This window comes from Aspergillus brasiliensis (genome assembly GCF_001889945.1).
Source record: "Aspergillus brasiliensis CBS 101740 unplaced genomic scaffold ASPBRscaffold_20, whole genome shotgun sequence".
In the NCBI taxonomy this organism is placed as follows: Eukaryota; Fungi; Ascomycota; class Eurotiomycetes; order Eurotiales; family Aspergillaceae; genus Aspergillus; species Aspergillus brasiliensis.
The window spans coordinates 373,377-395,448 of NW_027137461.1; the positions used below are offsets into that span (position 1 = coordinate 373,377).

General features: G+C 51.9%; 10 protein-coding genes and 1 non-coding gene across 11 annotated transcripts; 5 read left to right on the plus strand and 6 right to left on the minus strand.

Annotated features, from left to right (window-relative positions):
- Positions 1 to 226: 226 nt before the first annotated feature.
- On the plus strand, positions 227 to 4,176 carry ASPBRDRAFT_59701 (uncharacterized protein; the record flags this gene model as incomplete). Its single annotated transcript, XM_067628097.1, has 5 exons — positions 227 to 336; positions 651 to 830; positions 911 to 1,281; positions 1,339 to 1,904; positions 1,960 to 4,176. The coding sequence occupies 5 exons, from the start codon at positions 227 to 229 to the stop codon at positions 4,174 to 4,176; spliced, it is 3,444 nt and encodes a 1,147-aa protein (XP_067473854.1).
- A 985-nt stretch (positions 4,177 to 5,161) lies between these two features.
- Positions 5,162 to 5,959, plus strand: ASPBRDRAFT_137627 (gamma-glutamylcyclotransferase family protein; the record flags this gene model as incomplete). Its single annotated transcript, XM_067618918.1, has 1 exon — positions 5,162 to 5,959. One exon carries the CDS (start codon positions 5,162 to 5,164, stop codon positions 5,957 to 5,959), a length of 798 nt encoding a protein of 265 aa, XP_067473855.1.
- A 527-nt stretch (positions 5,960 to 6,486) lies between these two features.
- ASPBRDRAFT_137653 (adenine phosphoribosyltransferase APT1) lies at positions 6,487 to 7,234 on the minus strand (the record flags this gene model as incomplete). Its single annotated transcript, XM_067618920.1, has 2 exons — positions 6,487 to 6,641; positions 6,736 to 7,234. The coding sequence occupies 2 exons, from the start codon at positions 7,232 to 7,234 to the stop codon at positions 6,487 to 6,489; spliced, it is 654 nt and encodes a 217-aa protein (XP_067473856.1).
- Positions 7,235 to 8,169: 935 nt separating this feature from the next.
- Positions 8,170 to 9,140, minus strand: ASPBRDRAFT_59704 (uncharacterized protein; the record flags this gene model as incomplete). The annotated part of the gene is made up of 5 exons (XM_067628098.1): positions 8,170 to 8,303; positions 8,406 to 8,469; positions 8,704 to 8,802; positions 8,886 to 8,966; positions 9,072 to 9,140. 5 exons carry the CDS (start codon positions 9,138 to 9,140, stop codon positions 8,170 to 8,172), a joined length of 447 nt encoding a protein of 148 aa, XP_067473857.1.
- A 529-nt stretch (positions 9,141 to 9,669) lies between these two features.
- On the plus strand, positions 9,670 to 9,822 carry ASPBRDRAFT_137904 (uncharacterized protein; the record flags this gene model as incomplete). The annotated part of the gene is made up of 1 exon (XM_067618942.1): positions 9,670 to 9,822. A coding segment is annotated over one exon (153 nt), but the record flags the coding sequence as incomplete, so codon positions are not given.
- Positions 9,823 to 10,266: 444 nt separating this feature from the next.
- On the minus strand, positions 10,267 to 10,488 carry ASPBRDRAFT_137774 (uncharacterized protein; the record flags this gene model as incomplete). Its single annotated transcript, XM_067618928.1, has 1 exon — positions 10,267 to 10,488. A coding segment is annotated over one exon (222 nt), but the record flags the coding sequence as incomplete, so codon positions are not given.
- A 595-nt stretch (positions 10,489 to 11,083) lies between these two features.
- ASPBRDRAFT_t261 lies at positions 11,084 to 11,156 on the minus strand. Its single transcript has one exon. It is a non-coding gene; the product is annotated as a tRNA-Lys (tRNA).
- Positions 11,157 to 12,237: 1,081 nt separating this feature from the next.
- On the plus strand, positions 12,238 to 13,970 carry ASPBRDRAFT_137801 (uncharacterized protein; the record flags this gene model as incomplete). Its single annotated transcript, XM_067618933.1, has 2 exons — positions 12,238 to 12,360; positions 12,561 to 13,970. 2 exons carry the CDS (start codon positions 12,238 to 12,240, stop codon positions 13,968 to 13,970), a joined length of 1,533 nt encoding a protein of 510 aa, XP_067473860.1.
- Positions 13,971 to 14,513: 543 nt separating this feature from the next.
- ASPBRDRAFT_35041 (uncharacterized protein) lies at positions 14,514 to 15,303 on the plus strand (the record flags this gene model as incomplete). The annotated part of the gene is made up of 4 exons (XM_067623305.1): positions 14,514 to 14,559; positions 14,729 to 14,742; positions 14,833 to 15,006; positions 15,157 to 15,303. The coding sequence occupies 4 exons, from the start codon at positions 14,514 to 14,516 to the stop codon at positions 15,301 to 15,303; spliced, it is 381 nt and encodes a 126-aa protein (XP_067473861.1).
- Positions 15,304 to 15,865: 562 nt separating this feature from the next.
- Positions 15,866 to 20,161, minus strand: ASPBRDRAFT_137578 (C2 domain protein; the record flags this gene model as incomplete). Its single annotated transcript, XM_067618913.1, has 5 exons — positions 15,866 to 16,759; positions 16,820 to 17,404; positions 17,457 to 17,925; positions 17,984 to 18,169; positions 18,225 to 20,161. The coding sequence occupies 5 exons, from the start codon at positions 20,159 to 20,161 to the stop codon at positions 15,866 to 15,868; spliced, it is 4,071 nt and encodes a 1,356-aa protein (XP_067473862.1).
- Positions 20,162 to 20,863: 702 nt separating this feature from the next.
- Positions 20,864 to 22,050, minus strand: ASPBRDRAFT_422728 (uncharacterized protein). Its single transcript, XM_067624763.1, has 4 exons — positions 21,797 to 22,050; positions 21,595 to 21,717; positions 21,211 to 21,522; positions 20,864 to 21,147 (listed from the first exon to the last, which is right to left on the minus strand). The coding sequence occupies exons 2-4, from the start codon at positions 21,715 to 21,717 to the stop codon at positions 21,118 to 21,120; spliced, it is 465 nt and encodes a 154-aa protein (XP_067473863.1). The 5' UTR covers positions 21,797 to 22,050; the 3' UTR covers positions 20,864 to 21,117.
- Positions 22,051 to 22,072: the final 22 nt, after the last annotated feature.

Here is a 22,072-nt window from a genome sequence, read left to right on the forward strand (position 1 = left end):
AAGCTGGATTCACCGTCACAATGACATCCATAATTGTCTCGTTATCCGCAAAATCATTTATATAGCGGCACTGTGATCACCTCCATCTGTATTTCCTTTGCTCGAGATATCCCCTGTGACTTTGCTTTTTCACCTTTTTATATTTTTCTTTTTTTGTTGGGCGACATTGTCGTCGCCAGCCATATGATGTGTCTTCTTTTTTTCTTGTATATCTGAATTTTTTGGGATGAAGCGGGAGTTACATTGGCATATACACACTGATCTATCCGGCCAGCATTGTTTGAGCGTTATTTCATTAAGCTTGATTATTATCTACTCCAAAGTACATCTTAACCGGTCTAAAATTTTAGAAAATCCTCGGAAAGCAAGGCCCACCGTAAGCAAGCTGATTCATCAGACAGCGTGTATTAATAATATAACTAGAACATCCCCTAAGATGAATTAAGGGATCCTATAGTCCGAAGGGAAGGGGGGTGTGGAGAGAATGTGAACGGGCATATCTGGCCGTAAATTGGTTCGCCGCGGATTGAATACGACCTCACGTGCGGCGCCGCTGCCACCACCAACTTCCCCTCAAGTCTTTCCCCTCAGAAACCCTTTCTCTGGAGGCAATTCAGCTCGCTGGCCTGCGGGGATTCTACATCGAACAGTCTATCAACGCGCTCCCATGCCATTGATAACTGTTTCGCTACTGCGGTAATGCGCTCGGGATGTTGGCACTCGCAGATGTCCGCCCTCCGTTCAGCATGGATCATGACCTGGGTCTTGCTGCTGTCGCTGTGGCTCGCCATGGCCCAGGGCATGCGGACCGATCAGGTTAAGGAACTCAGGTGAATCTCTCATCATTTATAAATTGGTTTCGGTCTCCCTGGTATATAGAGGCTGAACGACTAACACCTTCGATATCTAGGCAGGAGACAGAGCATATGTTCTACCACGGATTCGAAAACTATCTCGAACACGCCTTCCCTGAAGACGAACTACGTCCTTTAACATGCCGTCCGCTGGTTCGCGACCGAGAGAATCCCGCGCACGCAGAGCTCAACGACGTCCTGGGAAATTATTCCCTGACCCTGATCGACAGTCTGTCCTCCTTGGCGATACTTTCGTCGAGTCCCGACCAGGGCCAGAAGGCTTGGGATTACTTCCAGAATGGAGTGAAGGATTTTGTTACACTATACGGCGATGGCTCTGATGGCCCCGCAGGCCAGGGTCAGAGGGGTCGAGGATTCGATATGGATAGCAAAGTGCAGGTATTTGAGACGGTGATTCGAGGGTTAGGTAGGCATCGGATATCGTGCATAGGGAGTATGCATGTCGATTGATGGTTCTCTCTAGGCGGCCTCCTCAGCGCTCATCTTTTTGCTGTGGGCGATCTTCCCATCAGCGGATACAACCCGCCGGAGACCGAAGCCAACTTTGCCAAAGCCTGGGATAAGCACTCCTTCCCTGAAGATAGTCACGGCATCCAGTGGGAGAACGGATTCGTCTACGATGGCCAACTCCTACGGCTTGCTGTCGATCTTGCAAATCGGATTCTGCCCGCGTTCTATACGGACACTGGTCTCCCTTACCCCCGCGTGAACCTGAAGTACGGGGTGCAACGGCAGCCGTACTATGCAAATTCGCCGTTCAATGCAGCCCCTACGTGTGACAGGGCCAATCCTGAACAGTGCCAAAAGCCTCGCCGCTCCTCGACCTTTGAGACTACGGAAACCTGCAGCGCTGGCGCTGGCAGTCTGGTCCTGGAGTTCACGGTCTTGAGCAGGCTTACAGGCGACGGGCGGTATGAGGAGCTTGCCAAGCGGGCATTTTGGGCCGTTTGGGCAAGGAGGAGTGATATTGGACTGATAGGGTCTGGTATTGATGCCGAGTCTGGCAGATGGGTGCATTCCTATACTGGGGTGAGTAAATCTCGGCACGTGCATTTGAATGTGGCTAATACTACGGACGTCTCAGATCGGCGCAGGAATTGATAGCTTTTTCGAGTATGCTTTCAAGTCCTACGTGCTACTCTCTTCGGGGGAACGACCCCCGGCCAATACCAGCAGCCCATGGCATGTTCTGGACGACTATTTCCTACCACTTTCAGAATATGAGCACTCCGCAGATGCCTTTCTGAAGGTCTGGGAGGAGTCCCATGCCTCAATCAAACGCCACCTGTACCGTGGAGAGGGCCACCAACATCCGCACTTGATCCAGGGAGACATCTTCACCGGAGCGACTCGTGCTTTTTGGATCGACAGTCTGAGCGCCTTCTATCCGGGGCTTCTTACTTTGGCGGGAGAGGTGGATGAAGCGATCGGAATCCATCTCCTGACGACGGCAGTCTGGACTCGGTTTTCCGGACTTCCCGAGCGGTGGAATGTTGCCACCGGGGACATAGAACAGGGCCTTGCCTGGTACGGTGGCCGCCCTGAATTCGTCGAATCTACGTACTACCTCTACCGAGCAACAAAGGACCCCTGGTATCTGCATGTTGGAGAGATGGTACTGCGGGATGTGAAACGGCGGTGCTGGACCAAATGCGGTTGGGCTGGTATTCAGGACGTCCGGAATGGCGAGCTCAATGACCGCATGGAGAGCTTCTTCTTGGGCGAAACCGCCAAGTACATGTTTTTGCTGTACGATTTCGACCATCCCCTCAACAAGCTAGACCAGTCGTTCGTCTTTTCTACCGAGGGTCACCCTCTTATTATACCCAAGAACAGCACGGCTCAGCGCACTCAGCGCAAGCAGGTACCGATCGACGTAAAGAGCGAGGGTTTGACCTGCCCAACAGCACCTCAGCCTCCGACGCTAGGAGTCTCATCCACTGCGGCTCGGTCCGATCTGTTCCACGCCGCGAACCTGGCACGTCTTCATCTTATGCCGAGTAGAGGCCTAGCGGAAGGCCCTCTTCTGGATTATGCTCGGGACCACCCGAGCGTATCCGTGTCGGATTTGTCATCGCCCACCAACTACACATTCTTTCCATGGACACTGCCTCCAGAGCTGGTTCCGTTTAACGCGACCAGCGCGCCGATGACAACCCGTCCGACGCTGGACATCTCTTTCCCCGCGCTTCCCGGTATGGTCGTGGGGCCCGGATCACTGGAACGAGTGCGCGATGGCATCTTTATCAAAGCCATTGGGGGCCTACGGTTGAGTATGGTCCAGGATGTCCCTGTGCAAGGGGAAGCCGGGGGCGCAGATGGGGACGAATTCCGGGTCCAGGTGATTAACAATGTGCCGCTGGGCAAAGACGAGAAGGTATATCTTCTACGGGAAATCACGTTTGATGTCCTCGACCCCACCGATCCGAACTTCACCCGGGTTCGCGACACCGCCATGATTGACATCGTCATTGACGTTATCCCAGAGATTATCCATCGACGAAATGATTCGGATGATAGTCATGAACCAGCTGCCCCTCGACGTGCCAACGGAGCCATCGTCCACGGCTCCAGCTCCGTCGACAGCAAAGTCGGCAGCGTAGATGCATCAACATCCAGCATGAAGACCGTCCTCTCCTCGCTGGTGAACACTCTGTCTACGCTCCTTCGGGATGAGGTGCAGGGCCAGACAAGCCTGCCGCAGAAGAAGAAAGCAACCTCGTTACGTCTCCTGCTCCCGGCCGCCATCTCTACGGGGCTCGGCTCCGCGCCACTCCCCGACGTGGAAGACGCCACGACGGTGTCCATCACAGGCGACCCGTCCAAACAACGCCTCACATGGAACAGCATCTACTTCGCGGACGAGCTCTGCGACGAACGCATCGTGCGAGAAGTGGCACAGAACCATCAGGTTCTCGTGATCAAGCGGGGTGGATGCAACTTTTCGCAGAAGCTGCGCAACATTGCCGCGTATCCGCCTTCCCGGTACGCCTTGAAACTAGTCATCGTGGTCTCCTACGAGGATGAATTTGAGAAACAGCAGCGGGAGCAGGGATCCGATACCACCACGACTCCGGGGTTGGCCGCGGTCCGCGCGGAACCCTATCTGGCGCGGCCCCATCTAGACGAGACGCAGATGACAGCCGCGGGGGTCCCGCGGCGCCAGCTGCTCAGTGTAGTCATGGTCGGCGGGGGACAAGAAACGTATGAGCTGCTGCGACAGGCCACGGGGGTGGGAATCAAACGGCGATATACGGTCCGATCGCAGGGAGTTCCCATCAATAATCTGTATATTTTGTGAGGAGAGAAGAGAAATGTAATCCTAGAATAGTAGTAGTAGTAGTAGTAGTAGTAGCACATGCCCCATATACAGCGAATATCCATAGTATACTAAACATCATCCTAATCACATATCTACTACAAAGTAATAGCATTCCCAGTACACGTCAACCACCGACCTTTACCTAGACATCCGACATACTACCATGCCATGCCATACCATGACATACATACATACCGAGGATGATGTAGACTACATACCAACTTCCCCAAGATCTTCCCAAGTTTCCAACCCTCGCCACCTCCAGACGGAAACCCCCGAAGGACGAGAAATGATCGGCAATCGTTCGGAACCCCCCTCCACAACCGAGATCCCCCGTCACGTCAAATGTCGCCATTGGAACCGGAAAAAGAGCAAGATTTTAAGGTGTACAATAGATAGTAGTTATTGGCTGTGGCTGTCCACGGCCCATGGGGAAGGGAGCAGATGACTCAGCTGCTCAGCCTCAAGTTGAAAGTTTGAAAGTTTGAAAGAAAAGTGGCGGTGGGGCTGATTTACTTGCCGATTGGTTCAATACCCCGTGGAGGCGGGCCTTTTTTCGATCAGCCCCTGCCGATGCCCGATAGGAAGGTAAAAGTGAAACTAAAGTAAGGCGCGGGTTGGATGGCAAAAAGAAGAAAAGAAACGCGAGGAGGTTTTTAGGTTTACGTAGTTTGGAATGTGTGCGTGTGTGTCCCTGGCTGTAGGTATGTGGGAAAGGTATAAATACTTGCTTTTCTACTCTCTTTGCTTGAGTTGGATGTCTTTAGATATACCAAACAAGTATTACTTGTCTTTTTCTTTTCATATATAATATATATCTGGACTGGTTCTAGTACTAGTACTCTATTTTCCACATTCACTCACTGAGTACTTACGACTTACACACTCTTTTCCTCGAGTATACATTTATACCAGTCCTTATCCTATCCATCTCTACTCTATACGACCACTACTACAGATCAAAATGCATCTCCAACACACAGACCTCGACATCGACACCACCACCCCCATCAACATCACCTCCACCTCCACCTCAACAGTCAAACCCACTACAACCACCACCACAACCCTCACCGAACTCACCTCCACAACCCCATCTCCACCCCCCACACTTAGTACCACCACAACAAAAGTTACTAAACCCCTCTACTTCGCCTACGGCTCCAACCTCTCCCCCACCCAAATGGCCACCCGCTGCACCGCCCTCCCAACCTCCTCCATCCCCCTTGCCATCGCCCGTCTCCCCAGATGGCGCTGGCTGATTCACGAGAGCGGGTACGCCAACGTGGTGCCCCCCTCCGAGATGTGCGTCACGAAACAGCAAGCCGAGTGCATCTCGACCGGCGAAGTGGGTGTTGCGGGCGAGGACGAGGATGCCGTGTACGGAGTGTTGTATGATATGGGCGAGGAGGATGAGAGGATTCTCGATGGGTTTGAGGGTGTGGATTATTCGGCGCCGGATGCTGCTGTTGCCGCTACCCTTGATGACACCAAGGGGATGATGGTCAGGGAGAAGGAGCAGGGTCATGGGAGTTATAATAAGTGGGTGGTGGAGGCGGAGGTGGTGAAGTGGATGAATGGTGATGAGACTAAGACGGTGGTGCCGGTGTTGGTGTATGTCGATGAGAAGAGAGTCAGGAATGGTCCTCCCAAGGCGGAGTATGTGCCGAGGATGAATCGCGCTATTCGCGAGTCCGTGGCTCTTGGGTTGCCTGCTAAGTGGGCCGAGGAGGTTATAAGGCCGGCTATTCCGTTGAATTAGTTGGTTTGGTTTGGTTTGGTTTGGTATAGACATAGACGGCGCTCTTGTCTGTTTGCTGTCTTTTCTAGAATCCTCTTTATGGTATAAGCATAGCGTATATTATTACATTTCATTGTATCATTGCTTATTTCTCATAGTCTATGCAAAAAATAAATAAAAAAAAGTGTTAAGATCCATGCCACGCCTGACTGACATCGACTCGTGTAAAATAAAGTAAAACATCAGGTATTTCAACTTTTATTTACCCCTGGGGGGAAAGAGAACACGTCAGGTTCGTTTCGATGCCGTTCCCGGCGGGTGGGGGGTCATTTGCTTTGTCTATCATGCCCCATATCGCAGTCGTAGCGATCTCTGGGGAAACCCGGTTGGGGGGTTGCTGCCGCAGACACTTGCGGCATGACCGACCACTTCCCAGGCGAGTGGTAGCGAGTGAGCGTGTATGTGTTTTTTTCTCTTTTTGTGTGCGTGCACGAAACCAGACCTCCGAACAGGTAAGGATTTATTCTCAAATGCATGTCATAGGGTCATTAAGCCTTGGTCTCCTGGCCAGTCAGAAGAGTGTAGACGGGGGCAGGCAGCTTGTCCCGTCCGTGGAGGAACTCGAGCTCGAGGAGGAAGACGAAGCCCATCAGCTCACCACCCTTGCGCTTGATGAGTTCACCGGCCGCATACGCCGAACCACCTAGTTCAGTTGAATTAGCATCCGTACGTGCATAAAATATATAGTCCAAGATAAAAAGAGACTACAGAGATGAGATAGAGAAGGTAAAACATACCAGTAGCAATGATGTCGTCGACGACGATCACCTTCTGACCGGGCTTGATCGCATCGGACTGCATCTGGAAGAAGTCCGTGCCATACTCCTTCTCGTAACCCTGGGTGTCGCAAGGACCGGGGAGCTTGCCCTGCTTGCGAACGGGGACAAAGCCAGCACCCATACGCAGGGCCAAGCTAGGTCCCATCAGGAAGCCACGGGCCTCCAGGCCAACGATGACATCGGGCTTCTGGTTGCCGTTGCTCTCGAGGATGTGGAGCTCCAGGCAGCGGAGCAGGGATTCGTGCAGCACGGGATCAGCGAAGATCGGGAGGATATCTTCGAACAGGATACCGGGGGACGGGAAGTCGGGGAACTGGCGCAGGGCCTCGCGCAGCTTTACTTTAAGACTGGCGAGTTCGGCGGTGCGGGCGGAAGAGGAGGAGGACTGTCCGGCGACTTGGGCGGCGGTGGTGGCATTGGGAGGTTGCACGGGGGGAGTGGAAGTTGGTTGAGACATGGTGAAAGGAGAAGGAAGAGGAGAAAGAAGAGGAGGAAATAAGAAGGTAGAAGAGAGAAAAAGGGGGGTGGGAGGGGAGAAGTACGAGGAGGGGAGCAAAAGCAGACCAGGAGGTGAGGGGTGAGGAAGATCGAAAAAGGTAAAAATAGTTGAAATCGGCGTGATAAGCAGAAACGAAAAAAATAAGAAAAAGAAAAGAGACGAAAAAGACGAAGGAGGGGAAAAATTGAGGGAAAATGTTCCAATCGGGCAATAGAAAAATTATGTGGATGATCTGGTGGTATTGACATTACCGTCATCTATGTCTTTAGTATTGTCATATTTGGGTATATTTTCTCTTCTGCTTCCTTGCTGTGAAGGTGACATCTTTCTGGAGAGGAGACCCCGGAGACTACAACATACATGGAAACCAGTATAAAGCTTATGCAGGTATTACAAGATACTTGATATTTCAATCCAACTTCTATGAGATCTACTGAAGCAATTATCACTTTCAACCCATTCAAGAGCAGTATGACTGGACAGACGACAACACAAGCAGCTCGGGTACTGTATGGTAACAAATACACAGGATGGTATGTATGGTAATCGGCAGAACAGGCTGCCCCTCCTCCATCAATGGAGTCGAGAACCTTTTTTGCCAGCATCCAGACTCAACTTATCTCATCCCCTTCGGGGTTAACTATCATCAGCCCATCAGGAAGGGGTGTCAGAATGTGAGTCAGTGAGGTGATCCATTAGCACTGTCCTCCATTCATCTCCAATGCATCCGCCTTTTTGTTTCAGAGGGAGGCACCCCCCCTCCTCCGGGCTGAACTATATCGCGTATAACCGTCCCAGGCAGCCCAATGTTGTACTACTAGTTAGTTAGTTTACGCAGTGCTACTTTGAGCCACCCCTCCAATGGCGCCATGATGCAAGTCACTAATTTCAGGTTATGCACCCCTCTCACTGGTTCTTCCCATCTCTATCGGGTTTTTGCCATAGTTACTAGTAGTAGTAGTTACTAAATTGTCTCGCGTGGGGAGACCAGCCAGTGGACAGGTCGAGCAGTCAACCGCGCTGGGACCTCGACCAGATAACTAACTACAAGTTAACTAGGTACTAACTGACCAGCGAGTAGATAACTACATTGGCTGCTATTAACTTACTAACTACTACTCTTTGTTACCCTCCCCATTCATTCGTGTCCAGCGACTTACGGTGTAGATGTCTGCTTGCTGCCAGTTGTACCTCTTGAGAAAGTTGAAACATCCACTAGTTACGCCGTAGCCAGGGCCTGACTGCTTCGTGCCGACCACTTGTCTATCGGTGGAGTTAATCACCGCCGGGGATCGTCATGCTGTGCTGGACTGACTCCATCCATCCCTCAAGCCGAGCGGATGGCATTTCTGCTTTCCAGTAATCACTACCGCCTGATCGTCCCCGCGGTTCGCAGTCCCATTCTATAAATAATGCGCTGCCATTACGTCCTCACCCGTGGTGTGACAGTGGTAGCCAGATTTCTCTAAGTCTAAGAGGCCATCAGCCCTCACAGCCACTACGACCATCGATCGAAGCGTCAGCTTCTAGACCCCCATCCAGGCCACACGTGAAAATACCGGGCTATCCAAATGGAGCTCGGGAACGATCAAGAACCGGTTGGCCACACCGCTGTGGTCGCTCGCGCTAGACGATAAGCCTGGCGATTTGCTGGCTCGATGGACACGCTAAAGCATTCATCCAGGATAGTCTGCAACTATCGAAGCCCCCTTCCCTTCCCCCTCCCCCCTCCTCAAGTCTCGTAAATTACCGGATCACCGGTTAATTAGGAGCACCGCGCCAGTGACTGCTGGACCTGCAGCATCGCCTTTTCGCCAATAGTCTTGCAATTTTCGGTGGTTGTTTTGGGATAGGTTACCTCCATACTTATCTAGTCCTCTCATCGGCCTGCCCTTTGAGCATGTTTCAGACGGGCCGCTACCTATCAACTCCTCCTCTGCATCACCTCAAAGTGGCAGCTATGCCACAAAGCTGATCGGCGCAATTTCCATCTTTGTTTTCCTTAATTGTTCTAGATCCCATTTGTCTTTTCCATACCCTCACATTTGTGGTCTGCTGCATACGGGGTACACAAACACTCTCCTTTGGGCAGATGGCTCGATCAATGTGTGCTGTAGCCAGTCACCTCGAATTGCTTTGGCTCTTTAACTCCCGATGGGCTCATGTCAAGTCCCCGGCCTTGTCCCAGGGACTAGGCGCTGGTGGCTAACAATCCTCGTGTTGTGGGATCGCCCTCCATGGCCAATTCTAGTCGGATTATGCTCTCCGTACCAGCTGATTTTGCCTTCGCACGCTGAGGTTCCTTTGCACATCGTTCTGGCTGGGTGTACGAGCTCCCTGTCGTTGATGGAAATAGCGAGCAATCCTATGGAAGCCCCGAGTTCGAAGAGCCCGTTGCAGGCAGGCTGAAGGATGCAGCATTTCTGATGCATCACCCTTGTGATATACTAGCCTCGTTAGCTCACAGTGCCCTATGCTCCAGGGTCCGGGGGTTACCAAAACCAATATCTGTTGAAGTTCCGCTTTCCAGAGTGCAGCGGTTATGACGGCATGGTAGCACACATTAAATGTTTCGCCCACAAGATCCGAATCAGTTTCATGCTGAAGGGCTGTCTCCGGTCTCTCAACAATTAAGTACCGCGACTTTTGTACTGATCGGTGTCCCTTGGTAGGCGACAGGGCCGCTGTCGTTGACTCGTTTCGTCAGGGTTTGTGAAGGAAACGCAACTGGCGGCTGGTCCTGTCCCTGACATTTCGTCGCTTTAACTTGGAAGGCCTGGGCAGACACTTCGCCGTGCCTACTTCAGTCTCGGAGTAGATGCAGGCTAGTGTATCCACCATGGGCAACTAAGATAGCTCAGCGATTGGTCTGAACCGATAAACAAATTATGAGGTCAAATTGAAGCTAATTATGCGCTCACACGGCACCCCAACCCGTCTCGACGACCGATACCACCCAACGCGCACGTTCCTTGCCAATCCAGGTACCATCATTGGGACTCCACCAGGCTTATCCGAATCGCATATCCGAGGAAGTCCGGAACTCCTGGTGCATGTGTGCGTGTGCAATCACAGCGTCGATATTGGTCGTCCCGAGCAGCCTGCCCTACGGTCCCTTTTCGAGGCAAACATGTCGTTACCGTGCACGTGTCTTCTGGAATTTCTAGAACTTCTGGAAGGCTTCTGTGGTATGACAACAATACGATAGCCGTATGGTCATGATCCAGGAATCTGTACCGGAAACCTGTCTGGTGCACCTATTTTACGCTCTCCTACCGGGGAGCTGCAGGAAAGGTAGTCATTTACGTAGGTGGACGGCGGGTAGGCACTCTGCAGCCAAAGGTGCGGCAGCATTATGCATGCTACTAATGCATGGCGCAGACACGCCATGTACGCACGGATGACTGGCCGTCTTGTGGTCGGGTTTCCCTGACCAGTCCGGGCCGCGACAGACGGTCCAGAATTGCGCCCGACGACGCGATCGTCGCGTTTCGCGCGTCCTCGTCTGCCTTGTGCCAGAGTGCTACGGAGTACATGCTGCATATTGAATAACATGGGGAGCTGTAGGGATGGGAGTAAGCGGAATTCCCGATAAGGACATCCCACCGCATCGCTAATGTGCACACTGGGCGCTTCGAGGCCGAGCGACAGACATACTTGGTATTGGAATGGGGGGTAGTGATAGATGGAGGGGTGGCTAAGGATGGCTAAGGAGGTTTCTGTCACGGCAGCCTGCTGCTGCTATTGTTGACAGCTGATATCGGACCCTCAGGAGGGAGAGGGAGGAGGAAAAAAAACAAAAAGAAAAGCCGAACGCGGGGGTCGAACCCGCAACCTTGAGATTAAGAGTCTCACGCTCTACCGATTGAGCTAGCCCGGCTAAGCTTGTTGATGGCCGCTGCAAAATATGGCTCTATATTCTTGGGCTATCGTGATCAACCATTTCATTCACCTGTCTCTCCTAATGAGCACAACATCGATTCTATCGCAACGCTTAGGCCGCCCTCTTTTGCCAACTAGACATCCATCGAGTCATGGCCTCTTGGTTCTCTGGGTCAATTAATTCATTCACAGACCACATGGCTCTTCTAGGTCACTGGCAGCCATGAACCCCGAATCCCTCTCTGATGGCTAATATATATGGTAGTACTGGTAACTCCGTATGGCAGCGACAGGCCATCTACCATCCAGCACGCCATGTCACGCACCACGACCAGTGAATGATGCTATCATCCGGTTCCCACCAGTACGAAACGATCCAGCACATACCCGTGATCTACATATGAATGCAGGCTAAAGCTACAGCCAACACAGCAACAAGACGAACCATGAGCACGCCACGACCGAACAAACCACCGGATAGCAGCGGTCAACGATGATGAAAGTCCCAGCCAATCGATCGAGATATTCACCACCGCTGCCATCAAGCAGCGAGAAAATCCCTGGACCAATGCCATTGATGCCGGAACAAACAGCGAGTTGCATCTAGCACTGGTTGCAACCGGGCCAGCCCGCCAGTAAGACCCGCCAAATGCATGCCTGATGTCACACCACCAGGACAGTATCTCTTCCGTACTTGGTCTGCCCAGCCTTATGCTATTCTAAATCACACGTAGGTATCAACTACACCCTCGCCCCTTGACATCCTTGCAAGCAAACCATTCACATCCGTTGCAGCATATACCGTTACTACGCAGTTTAGATACGAAGCCTCGTATCTCAACGGTTCCCAAAACAGCACGCATCACGTGGCAAAGCACGGGCCAACTCGCTTAGCTTTCCGCCTATTTATTCCGGCTTGAGGCTATTTTGCTCCTCTGGCTCACTCGCCCTTTGATGTTCTCATTGCGCACTTCTGCTCAGTGCAGAAGTGCCTGCCAGATCATCTGATGTACAGATATCTATCATACTGTAACACCTAACATTCACGCATGATGTCTCCTGCACCCATCGCTGCAGAAATGCAGCAAGACCAGCGGCTGGAAACCCTGGCCAGAGCCTTCGAAGCTCTTTTGCTCACCACTCAACAACTCAGCTGCAAAGAGAAGAGCTTGCAGCAAAGGCTGAAATATGCCTCCGACGAGGTAAATATCCTATCCATCCAGTTTCTACCTTCCCCTACCCTACTTGCTGTCTCAAAGGACGAGAAAAACCGATTAGCTCTAGATCAGGAGTCGCACCTGCGGCGGTGACGGATAAGTCATGTATTATCTGATGAGACTTGACACACTTGCATTGCTTTACGCCTACGTCGATTTGAATGCACATGCTAACGTGCTCTCAGTATCTGAAACTCGCAGGAAAGCTCCCCGGTGGAGTCGATGGCCATACGAAAGTCGTCGCGGATAAAATGCTCGGTCGTTATACCGAATACGATCGCAACCCAAAGCCAAACATAAAACCTCCGGACGTAGTAAAGGCGTTGGCCGAGTCTGGAAACGTAGGAGATCTTGCTCTGACCGCTATAACGGAAGGGCTGACATGTTATCAATCTATCATACCTTCACGCGAGTCCAGGCAGCTCTCGGAGTTCGACTCCTGTCTTGTGGCGACGAGAGCCGGAGTGCCTGCTCCCCTAGAAAAAGACTTCACTACCAAGGGCACGCAGGGAAGTTTGCGTTGTCCCTTTGCGAAGCATAGCAATAAAACCTCTGAAAACGGGGTGTCCAATGGGATGCACAATTCATTTAAGGACCAGAACGGGGATGCGTGCGGGCATGCCGATCTAGACCCCATCAAGGCCGAACAGAGTGATAGACGCTCGAGTCGGGCTCCTTCGACGCGGTCATCGGCCACCCGCTGCCCGGTTTCTCGCTGTCCCATAAGGTATCTAGACCAGCATAGTCCGGAGGAGATTGCCGACTATGTTGAGAGGCACAAGCACGAGATCCCTAGAAGCCATGCTATCTGTGTCCAACGGTACCAGCGGGACTCGCAGACCATGCGGCAGCTGGACGCAAAGTACGGTAGCCTCATCAATATGATCCAGGGCTTGTCTGCCAAACATAAAGCCTTCCTACCAGAGTCGAGTCAAAGTGGCACGGCACCCTCTAGCTCGTCTGCGGAAAGGGTAGAGAAATGGGCACAGGAAGTTGATCTGAAATCGGACATGCATCCTCCCATAAAGGAAGAGCAGGAGGAAGAGGCGGCGGCCGAACAAGAGGAAGAAGAGAGAAAGGGCCATTTCGACCGTCCCTTGCGTGAAGTCCGTGTTGGCGAATCCCCAAGCCGGCCCTGGGGGATCCCTGTTCCGGTGTCGCCTCTACCTCCAACCGCATCACCACCTCATTCCCCTCCGCCTGCACCGGTTGCAACCTCAATCGATCCGGTAGCCAGCAAGCTGCCCAATGTAGCGGCTGCCGACCTGTCCTCGATGCTGCCGCCTGGTAACACGGCTCCGGCTCCTCCCGACAGTGCCCCCAAGAAAGGTCGGTGCCCCTTCGGACATGGTGCGCCCTCCGGTGACAAACCGACACCCAAGATAGAAACCATTCCTTCGCCTGTTAAGGTGGAAAAGGTCGACAAATCCGTTGAGCAGAAGGATGGTGAACCACTTGATGATCCCTCCAGTCCGTCGAACCAACCGGCAGCCAACATTGTCTTCAATGGGCCTGTCTTCTTTGGGTTCTCCGCCGAGCAGACTGCTGCTTTTATACAGCAGTTGGGCAATCTGGGGGCGAAGGGCTTATCCTAGAAGCTGGGTTGACTGGGATGAGATGATTTGAATGTTTCTGGCCTGCATATTCTCGCATTGATATCCCCACTTGTTGCTTTGTATATTTTGTCTCACGATGCTATGACTTCTGCTCATGATGAACCACACCCTCCACCCTTGGACTATGATGATTACCGCACTACATTCCATTCATACTACCTTGTCAATACTAGCCTGATAATAACATTTCCATGTGTATCCTTTCCCTTGATACCTAGATAGATAAGTCCTAGATAGACAAGATGACTCCGAGAGTTCACCGGCCACAGCTCCACCGATGTCGGGCGGGGCGGGCCTGGATTGGTGACTTTCCCGCGGAAACATTCTGGGCACCTTCCATTACAATTACGATGACTATTGACTACGACCAGCTTCGCATCTCTTCCCCTCATGTTCTCCGCTACTACTTCACGACTCCTTTTCTCCCGTCTTGCTTCTTCCCCCCGTCTCATTTCCCCTCCTCTTCCCTCGTCTCTCCATCACTCTCGACTCCCAACTCGCATCCCATACCAATTCGTCACCATGTCCACCGGTCTTGACATCGTCCACACTGCTGGTGCCGCCCAGCGTAAGTTGCTTCCTCCTCCCCCACTTCATGCCATTGCTTGAGATGCAGTGACACGCAACACATCGCACCCTTCCATGTTTCGAGGACACTTTTCAAGAGACAATACATACCCATAATCATCTCCAAGATAAGAATCATCCAAGCTAACAGCAATTGAACCAAACTATAGCCGTCGGCCCCTACGTAAGAAGAACTCCAACCCCGCCATCCTTAACTTCCTCCCCCACCACCACCACCACCAAACACTAACATATATACCAAATCACCAAACAGTCCCAAGCCATCAAAGTGAACGGCCAAATCTTCCTCTCGGGTCAAATCCCCCTTACCAAGGATGGCGTCCTGATTGATGGTACCGTCACCGAGAAGACCCGTCTCTGCTGCGAGAACATCAAGGCGGTTGTCGAGGAGGCTGGTTCTAGCGTGGAGAAGATCTTCAAGGTTACGGTGCGTATTATATATATACCCCTTTCCTTCCTTCCCCTCCCCCCCTTGTTCTTGAGCATGGAATCCCTGATTCCGGTCTTTCTATGTGGAAATGGAGGGAGCGGAGGAGGGCATGAAGACATGGAGCTAATATTTTGGGGTATTGGACAGGTCCTCCTCGCTGATATGGCCGATTTCGATGAGATGAACAAGGAATACGCCAAGTTCTTTGCCCACAAGCCTGCTCGCTCTTGCTTTGCTGTTAAGCAGCTGCCTAAGGGTGTGCCGGTTGAGATTGAGTGTATTGCTCTTGCTTAGAGGGGTTCTTTGTCTATATATACATATAGCTTCGGTTGGTGTATATGAAATGTATGAAATGTATGAGATTGGAGATGAAATGAATCATTCCTTGGTTTATGTTGTAAGGAAAGATTGACTATGTGTGTTGAGTATGGCTGGCTGGTTGAGTATGGATGGATGGTAGTTTCTTCGCCTTCGTCGGATCCCTTGCCGAGCCCGGGATTATCTCCCCAGCTTACCATGGTCGACTGGGATGTATCTCTTTCTTATTCCAATCCTGGTCTACGGTGTCATGAATCAGTCATACCGCAATTACACCATGGCTGCCGATTAAACATTTATGCTATTGTAATACCGCGCAACTTCCCAATCAACGTCCAACCCGTAGGCTCAGCGCTTCCTAAAAGTGCAAACAAACTAGATTTGGGAATCATCACGTCCATGTCGAAAGGGGAAAAATCACACTAAACAAACGAAAGAAAAAACAAGGCCAAACAATGCTGCATCATGCTGAATCGCAAAGGTGAAAAGTCAACAAAGTACATAAGAAGAACGCCGTGAATGTAGGTTTTGGCTACCTTCATCGCCGCCCCAGCGTCCCCGTCATTCTTCCTCCAGCTCCTGCCATTAGACTCTGCTTCACAATGGCATCTGCAGCTGCGGCTGCCGCCAGTCGCTCCTTTTGCCGGCTGCGATCGCGTAGATAACCGGCAGCTTCGGGGCGCATACGTAGAATGCGCAGGATCATATCGTCATTCGGCTCGGCCTGCGCCTCCCGCCATTTCTCCTCCTTCATCTTCTTCATCGTGCCAAGGTTGCGCGAGAGCATGATACTCTTGGCACGGCGTGCGCTGGGGACACCCAGCATGCTGCTAGACCCTGCGGCACCCAGGTGTGGTGGCGCTGAGGTCCGGTTCTTGTTGGCCTGCTGACGAGAGATCGTTGCAGAGGCCATCCGCTCAGAAGTGCGGATCAGTTGCTCAGTAGGCTCGAAATAGAAGAAGTTCAGCGTCTGGATCTCGTGGTATTTGGGTGATTTCAAGATATCGATGGAAACACCGTTGGCTTCGCCCGTCTCCTCGTCAATGGCGTGGAAGAAGTTTAGAAGAAGCACAAGCCAGCGTGAGACAACATCCACCTCTTGCATGGTGAGGGGCTTTTGGTGAGAGGGTTTGTCAGACAATGGAGGCACCAGCAAGCTCTCGATCGTAGCCAGCACTTCCTTCCATAAACGTGCCATGACCATCTTCATGGCTTCCGAGGTGAGGGTCTTGTTCATGATTGCAAAGTTATCATTGAAGTAGTCAAAGAGGGGAGTCAGCGCATTTTCCACGTCTGCGTTCGACGGAGTGGCGGTAGTGGATTGCGCTCGATTGCGGTTCAGAAAGTTGGATACGCTTGAGATACTGAGTCCGCGAGACAGCAATGATTTCAGCGTCCGACGTGATAGACAGTGACTGATGTACGCGGAAAGCTGTAAAAAGTCAAAGTTAGCAACAACTCGAGAGGCGCTCTGGGCGGCCTGCTATCCTACCTTTTCTGTGATCTTGCGAGTCATATCTCTCTCCGTCCGCTTCAACGTCCGGAACGCTTTGCCAAAATAGAACTGGATATCGTCGCGTTCTCCCTCCATGCTCACGCGAAGTAGCAGTCGACCTTGCGTATCCAAGTCAAGCCAATACTCCCTTGGTAGGAAGTCGCTGAAGTGGACCGGGTCAAGCTTGATTGAAGTCCGACCCACGTAGTCATGGTCTCCGACTGCATCCCAATCCCAAATGGTTGCGATAATGTTAACCGGGCCTTGCGTGGTGATGTCAACAGCATCGTCCCACCGCGGATTGAGATTGTTGTAGATGATGCGAGTTTTGGCTATACGTTTTTGATATTCATCGGCCAGTACGACGTAGGGGTCACTTCCGCCATTCATATCGCACGCCTTTAAATCTTCTGCTTCCACCACCTTGACGGTGAAAACATATGTCGTCGACTTACGAATCTTCTGGAGTTGTGGCTGAGCATGTCTTGCGATAACCTCTGCACAGCCATCCACATTGACTTCGTTTTCCAGCTTGTCGAGCTGCGATAGGGCATATTCGACATTATTCAGCTTGACCAAAGACTGAAATTCCTCATTAGCCAAGTAAACAACGCGCACTATCCAATGAACGTACCTCGGGAAAGAATTGGAAGGGTTCGATCTTTTCTTTGCTCGTCCATGCTTCCTTGGCCAACTGCATTATTCTCTCTTGAGCGGTTTGGTTCATAGCTGCCTCCTGATCGGGAGAAAGCCGATCCATCTCCTTAGCGAACATCTGCTCCAAGGACTCACAATATTTTGCTACTCCACTCCCAATAGACCTGGACAGGGCCGTCATAAACTTAGCGTATTGGAGATCATCGTCCCACTCAAGGGAGATCATCTGCTCTACGACCTGGTTAAAGGAGCGGAATATGTCGATCACAGACACACTGTGTCGATTATCCTCTGGAACCACTTCCATCATCCCGTCGTCTCGAACGGTGAAAGCGTCTTGTCTGACTGCCTGTTCAACCCAGTCTGCTACCTTCTGATCGGTCAAGCGGATCCACCGCCAGACGAACTCCTCCATCAGGCCTTCAATGTGGAACGGAAATTGGGCACTGCACGCGCAATTAGCACCAATGAGTTGTAGCATAGCCATTAGCATGGGAAACCCACTCAGGAAGGGCCTCCGTGAAGAGACGACGCACGTCCGCTAGCTGCTTATACAAATCGAATCCATCTTCTATGCTGGTTTCCTCACCTCTCACCTTCTCCATTTCAATGATTCTGACCACCATTTCGTGGGCATCCTCGGCGAATATCGGGAGGGCGTTGGAAAGCAAGATCAGATACGGGTTGACCCTGGTGGTCAGTGAGCAAGCAGCACTACATGTGCCGGAATTGGAGGGTTGCTTACCCCATAATCTCTGGGTTCTTTCGGTAACGCTTTTTGATTTTCTGCGCAAGCTTAGTGATGGCATCACAGAGCTGGATAACATGGTCAAGCTCCCAGGATTCCGGCTGGACCGGGATCAGCTGGCCCAGTAGCTCCTGATACTTCTCCGTCGCTTTCTGTGCGAGCCCATCCTGCACGTATGAGCGGAAACGCTCGATATCCTCCAAATCTTCGGTGTAGTTGGGATCCATCTCAACATGGTTCTCCAGTACGTACATCACCGGACCGATGGGCCGAGGCTTTCCTTCATAACAATCCATCATCACATCATACAACTCCCGCAGAAGAGCTTCGTGGAGAGAGGAAAGTATCTGCTGCATCAGTAGAAGGTCGTGTATCGTCCATTTATGCCGCTCATAAAGAACAGAAGCGATAAAGCTACTGCGCCTCTTGCCCTCTGCAGATGGCGATTCTTTCACAAAAGTGAAAGCCGAATCGAGTGTATTGAGATCAATTTCGTTATCCACAAACTTGGACCGGACAACATCCAGAAACAACACTATCCTGGAGAAATTTGGAATTCGCCACCGAAGACAGACCTCATTTAGGAACTCCGATGACTGCTTCGAAAATAATTTCATTGACGGGACCTCTGATGTCGCTTGTGTCGCCTCAATATCGCGGTCTTTCAGGTCATGGCTCAGAGTCTGAGCCAGAATAAACCTATACATAGATCGGGGATCTTGAGGTATGTATGTATATGTATCGGACTCGTCCGAAGGCTCACTGCCGTCACCACCCAAAGATAGAGAGCTGAGATCCAGCGCCTGATCTATGACATACGATGATGGCCTATCGGAGTTCGTCCTTGACAGTTCCCCGGCTGGGTCTTGGTCACTGCCATTCGGGTTGAACTGTGGAAGCGCACCTCCCGGGGTGCTTTTGGCGAGTTCCGGGTTCGACTGCACAATGGCAAGCATCATCTGCGACAGATCAGGACCTTCGTTCTTCTTCCAGAGTTCATACCCATCCTCATTCTCAAAGTCTTCCCGAGACAATGTTTTCCGAGTCTTGAGGTTCAGGTGAGCCTGGTAGGCTTTCAAGTCCTGAAGGGCCGCCTTCCCAGTCCAAGTCCCTTTATTCTTATCTATGTCTGCCTGAACCTGGCTCAGGTTCACGTCAAAGATCCTTGCCACATGTTGCACAAGTGGCATGTCCTTGACATCGTAGCTTAGAGGAGCAACAACTTCCACAGTAGTAGCACCATTGGTCTGCACGAGATCTTGATCCTGGGAGAGTAGTTTATTTTCCAAGACCGACAACCGGTTTGCCAGTTCAGGTCGCTCCTTAGCCCAGTCGTGATCCTTCAGGATAAGCGCAAACAAGCGAACGAAAAGCGCCACGTGTCTGTCTACCATGAGCTTCCAGTGGTCATCTTCGGGGTCCTTTCCTTTGCTCAGTTCCTTCGTGGCATTAGAGTAGAAGATGAGGACGAGGTCTTCCGCCCGCCGATCCTTCTCCATGCGCTTTTTGAAAGATTGGTCCTTCAGTGTATTGAGAAATGCAGCGAACGTCCTCACGACCAGCGTATCTTGATATTCTTTCCGCTTCTCTTTTCCGATCAGGACACCTGTCAGCCTCTTCTCCAGCTCTGCGATGAATCCATGGGGAATGCGAGTGCTTTTAGAGTCCCGCACCAGGGAGAAATCGCTCATCAGATCATGAAATGAGGTGGAGGCCCTCTTGGGCCTCTGGGGGACCGGCACATTTTGTACACGACGCGAGCGAGGTTGCAGGAGATAGGCGAGGTAGGCTACCCGGAGAGCGTAGTTGTAGGCAGTCGAGGAGTTGACGGGGCGCCTGCGGGACCCTGAGAGACTGCGCGAATGGCGGGATTCATTCTGAATGCTGTTAATCCGTCGGTTGATGCCTCGGGACTGAGTAGATGCCGTCGACATGAGCGGGGACTTAGCAACTCAGATTTCTATCCGGATCTTGCTGTGTTTGGGTTTCGGGGGTGATATTGTGAGGGGAGTAAGGTACGGCGGGCGGGACCATGGATGGATAAGAGAGTTGCTCGCGATCAAACCACCAGCATCAGCTGGGGGAAAATGGGGAAATACCACGCAGGAGAGAGCCTGATCAAGGTGTCTCAATTCCTAGAACCGAGGGAGTGAGTCCAGACTGCGTTGTGAGAAGGCCTGGAGAATGTTGGCGGCTAGAGAGGCCAGGTAGAAAGGGGTGGGAGTGGATGTTGTTGGTGGTGGTTGGCCTGGCTCTGCGGCATCTGAAACAGAAAAAAGCTCCCGAGTCGACTGACGTAGTAGGCGTGGGTTTGAGTCGCACCATCGCCAACCGCCGAACCCCTGTTCCAGAGAATGGAAATATTCGACCCATCTGAGACATGCACCCAGGGAGTCATTCAGACATTTCTACCTCATGCATTCCAACCCCGTAGGCATGCTATGGTTACTCTTTTGTGATCCCGACCGCTTAATCTACACGCCGCTGGGACCAACTGGTGAATCGCACTTCCGCTACAGAGAGATCGTCAGGCCGCATGGTATAGCAGTGGCATCACTTAATGTAAATTCTGTCTGACGCCCTTCCCTTCTCTCACTATATCCTCCTTTGTTCTCGCTTCCAATTGCCCATTAGAGCCCTTGCACCATGTCGGGGTGATTCTTGCAGGTAAATTGCACTCGCACTCGACATTCTACTTCCTTCGCAAGTGGAAATGCGGCGCAAAAAAAAATGCCAATGGGATCGGAAACCGGATGATAATTCCGCGAACCTGAGCGCTGGGGGCATAGCCCTCCCCACAAGCATCAATTCGAATAACCCATATCCATGGACGCCGATAGAAAAGAACTCGTATTGTAATTATTTACACACCATGCAGTGAAAATACCGATCACCAGCTAGCCTCGTTGGTCTTGCGAGCCTATATCTCGTTTGTTAGCACGAAGCCTAACCCAATGGTCCATAGAAAAGGTCATTGACGCACCGGAGCGGCACCCGGACCACCGAGCTCCTTCTCCAAGCCATCAGGATAGGTCTTGGGAACGCTGGGCTTGTCGGGGTAGAACATGCTGACGACACCGCACAGTCCCAGGAAGGTCACGACGAAGGCTCCAACCTGGAAGAGACCTTTGCGAGCCGTAACGTGGGTATATTGTTCGGGACTGAAGACACCGAGAATTTCGTTCTCCTCGTGGACGGGCTCGCCAAAGTTCCGTCTCTCCTGCTTGTCCCACCAATCGCCGTAGGGGTCTCTGAAGGCGCGCTTAACACGGGGAGGGTTCTGGTAGTTGTTGTTCTGTAGGCCGAAACCGAGCGGTGTCAATCAACCGAGGCAGTAAGCAATTGGAGTTCCTAGTGCATTTCCTACCTGCAAAGGGTCTTCCACCTCCGCAGCTTTGAGACTCCGGACCTGTGAGAATGAGGCGCGAGGCACGGTGTAGCGGGCGGCCACCTGAGGCAGGCGGCGGGCCAAGATTCGTTGGGACAGCATCTGGCAATCGCGGTTAGCAATAGGGTCAATGCAGCGGAGAGCCAAAGATGAAGAACAGGGGGAGCTCGGGAGTACTGACTGTTTCCTGCTGTAGAGAACTGGGGGGGAATTGAGGGGAGGTGAAGTCAAGGGATGTGACCGGAAGGCTCAGACGGCCATGGGATGAAGTGCAAACGACTCGATGACGGGATTTGGGAGGTTGTGATTGGTCGGACAGGCTGTTGATGCCTGAGGAGACGAGGTAGCAACGAACGGTACGGTAAAGTGGCAGTACCAAGAATACCCAATAATAACCCAATGAAATTCCCGTCCAGCTCGGTATTGGGTCCTGAAGTTCATGGCAGCAACTGCTTAC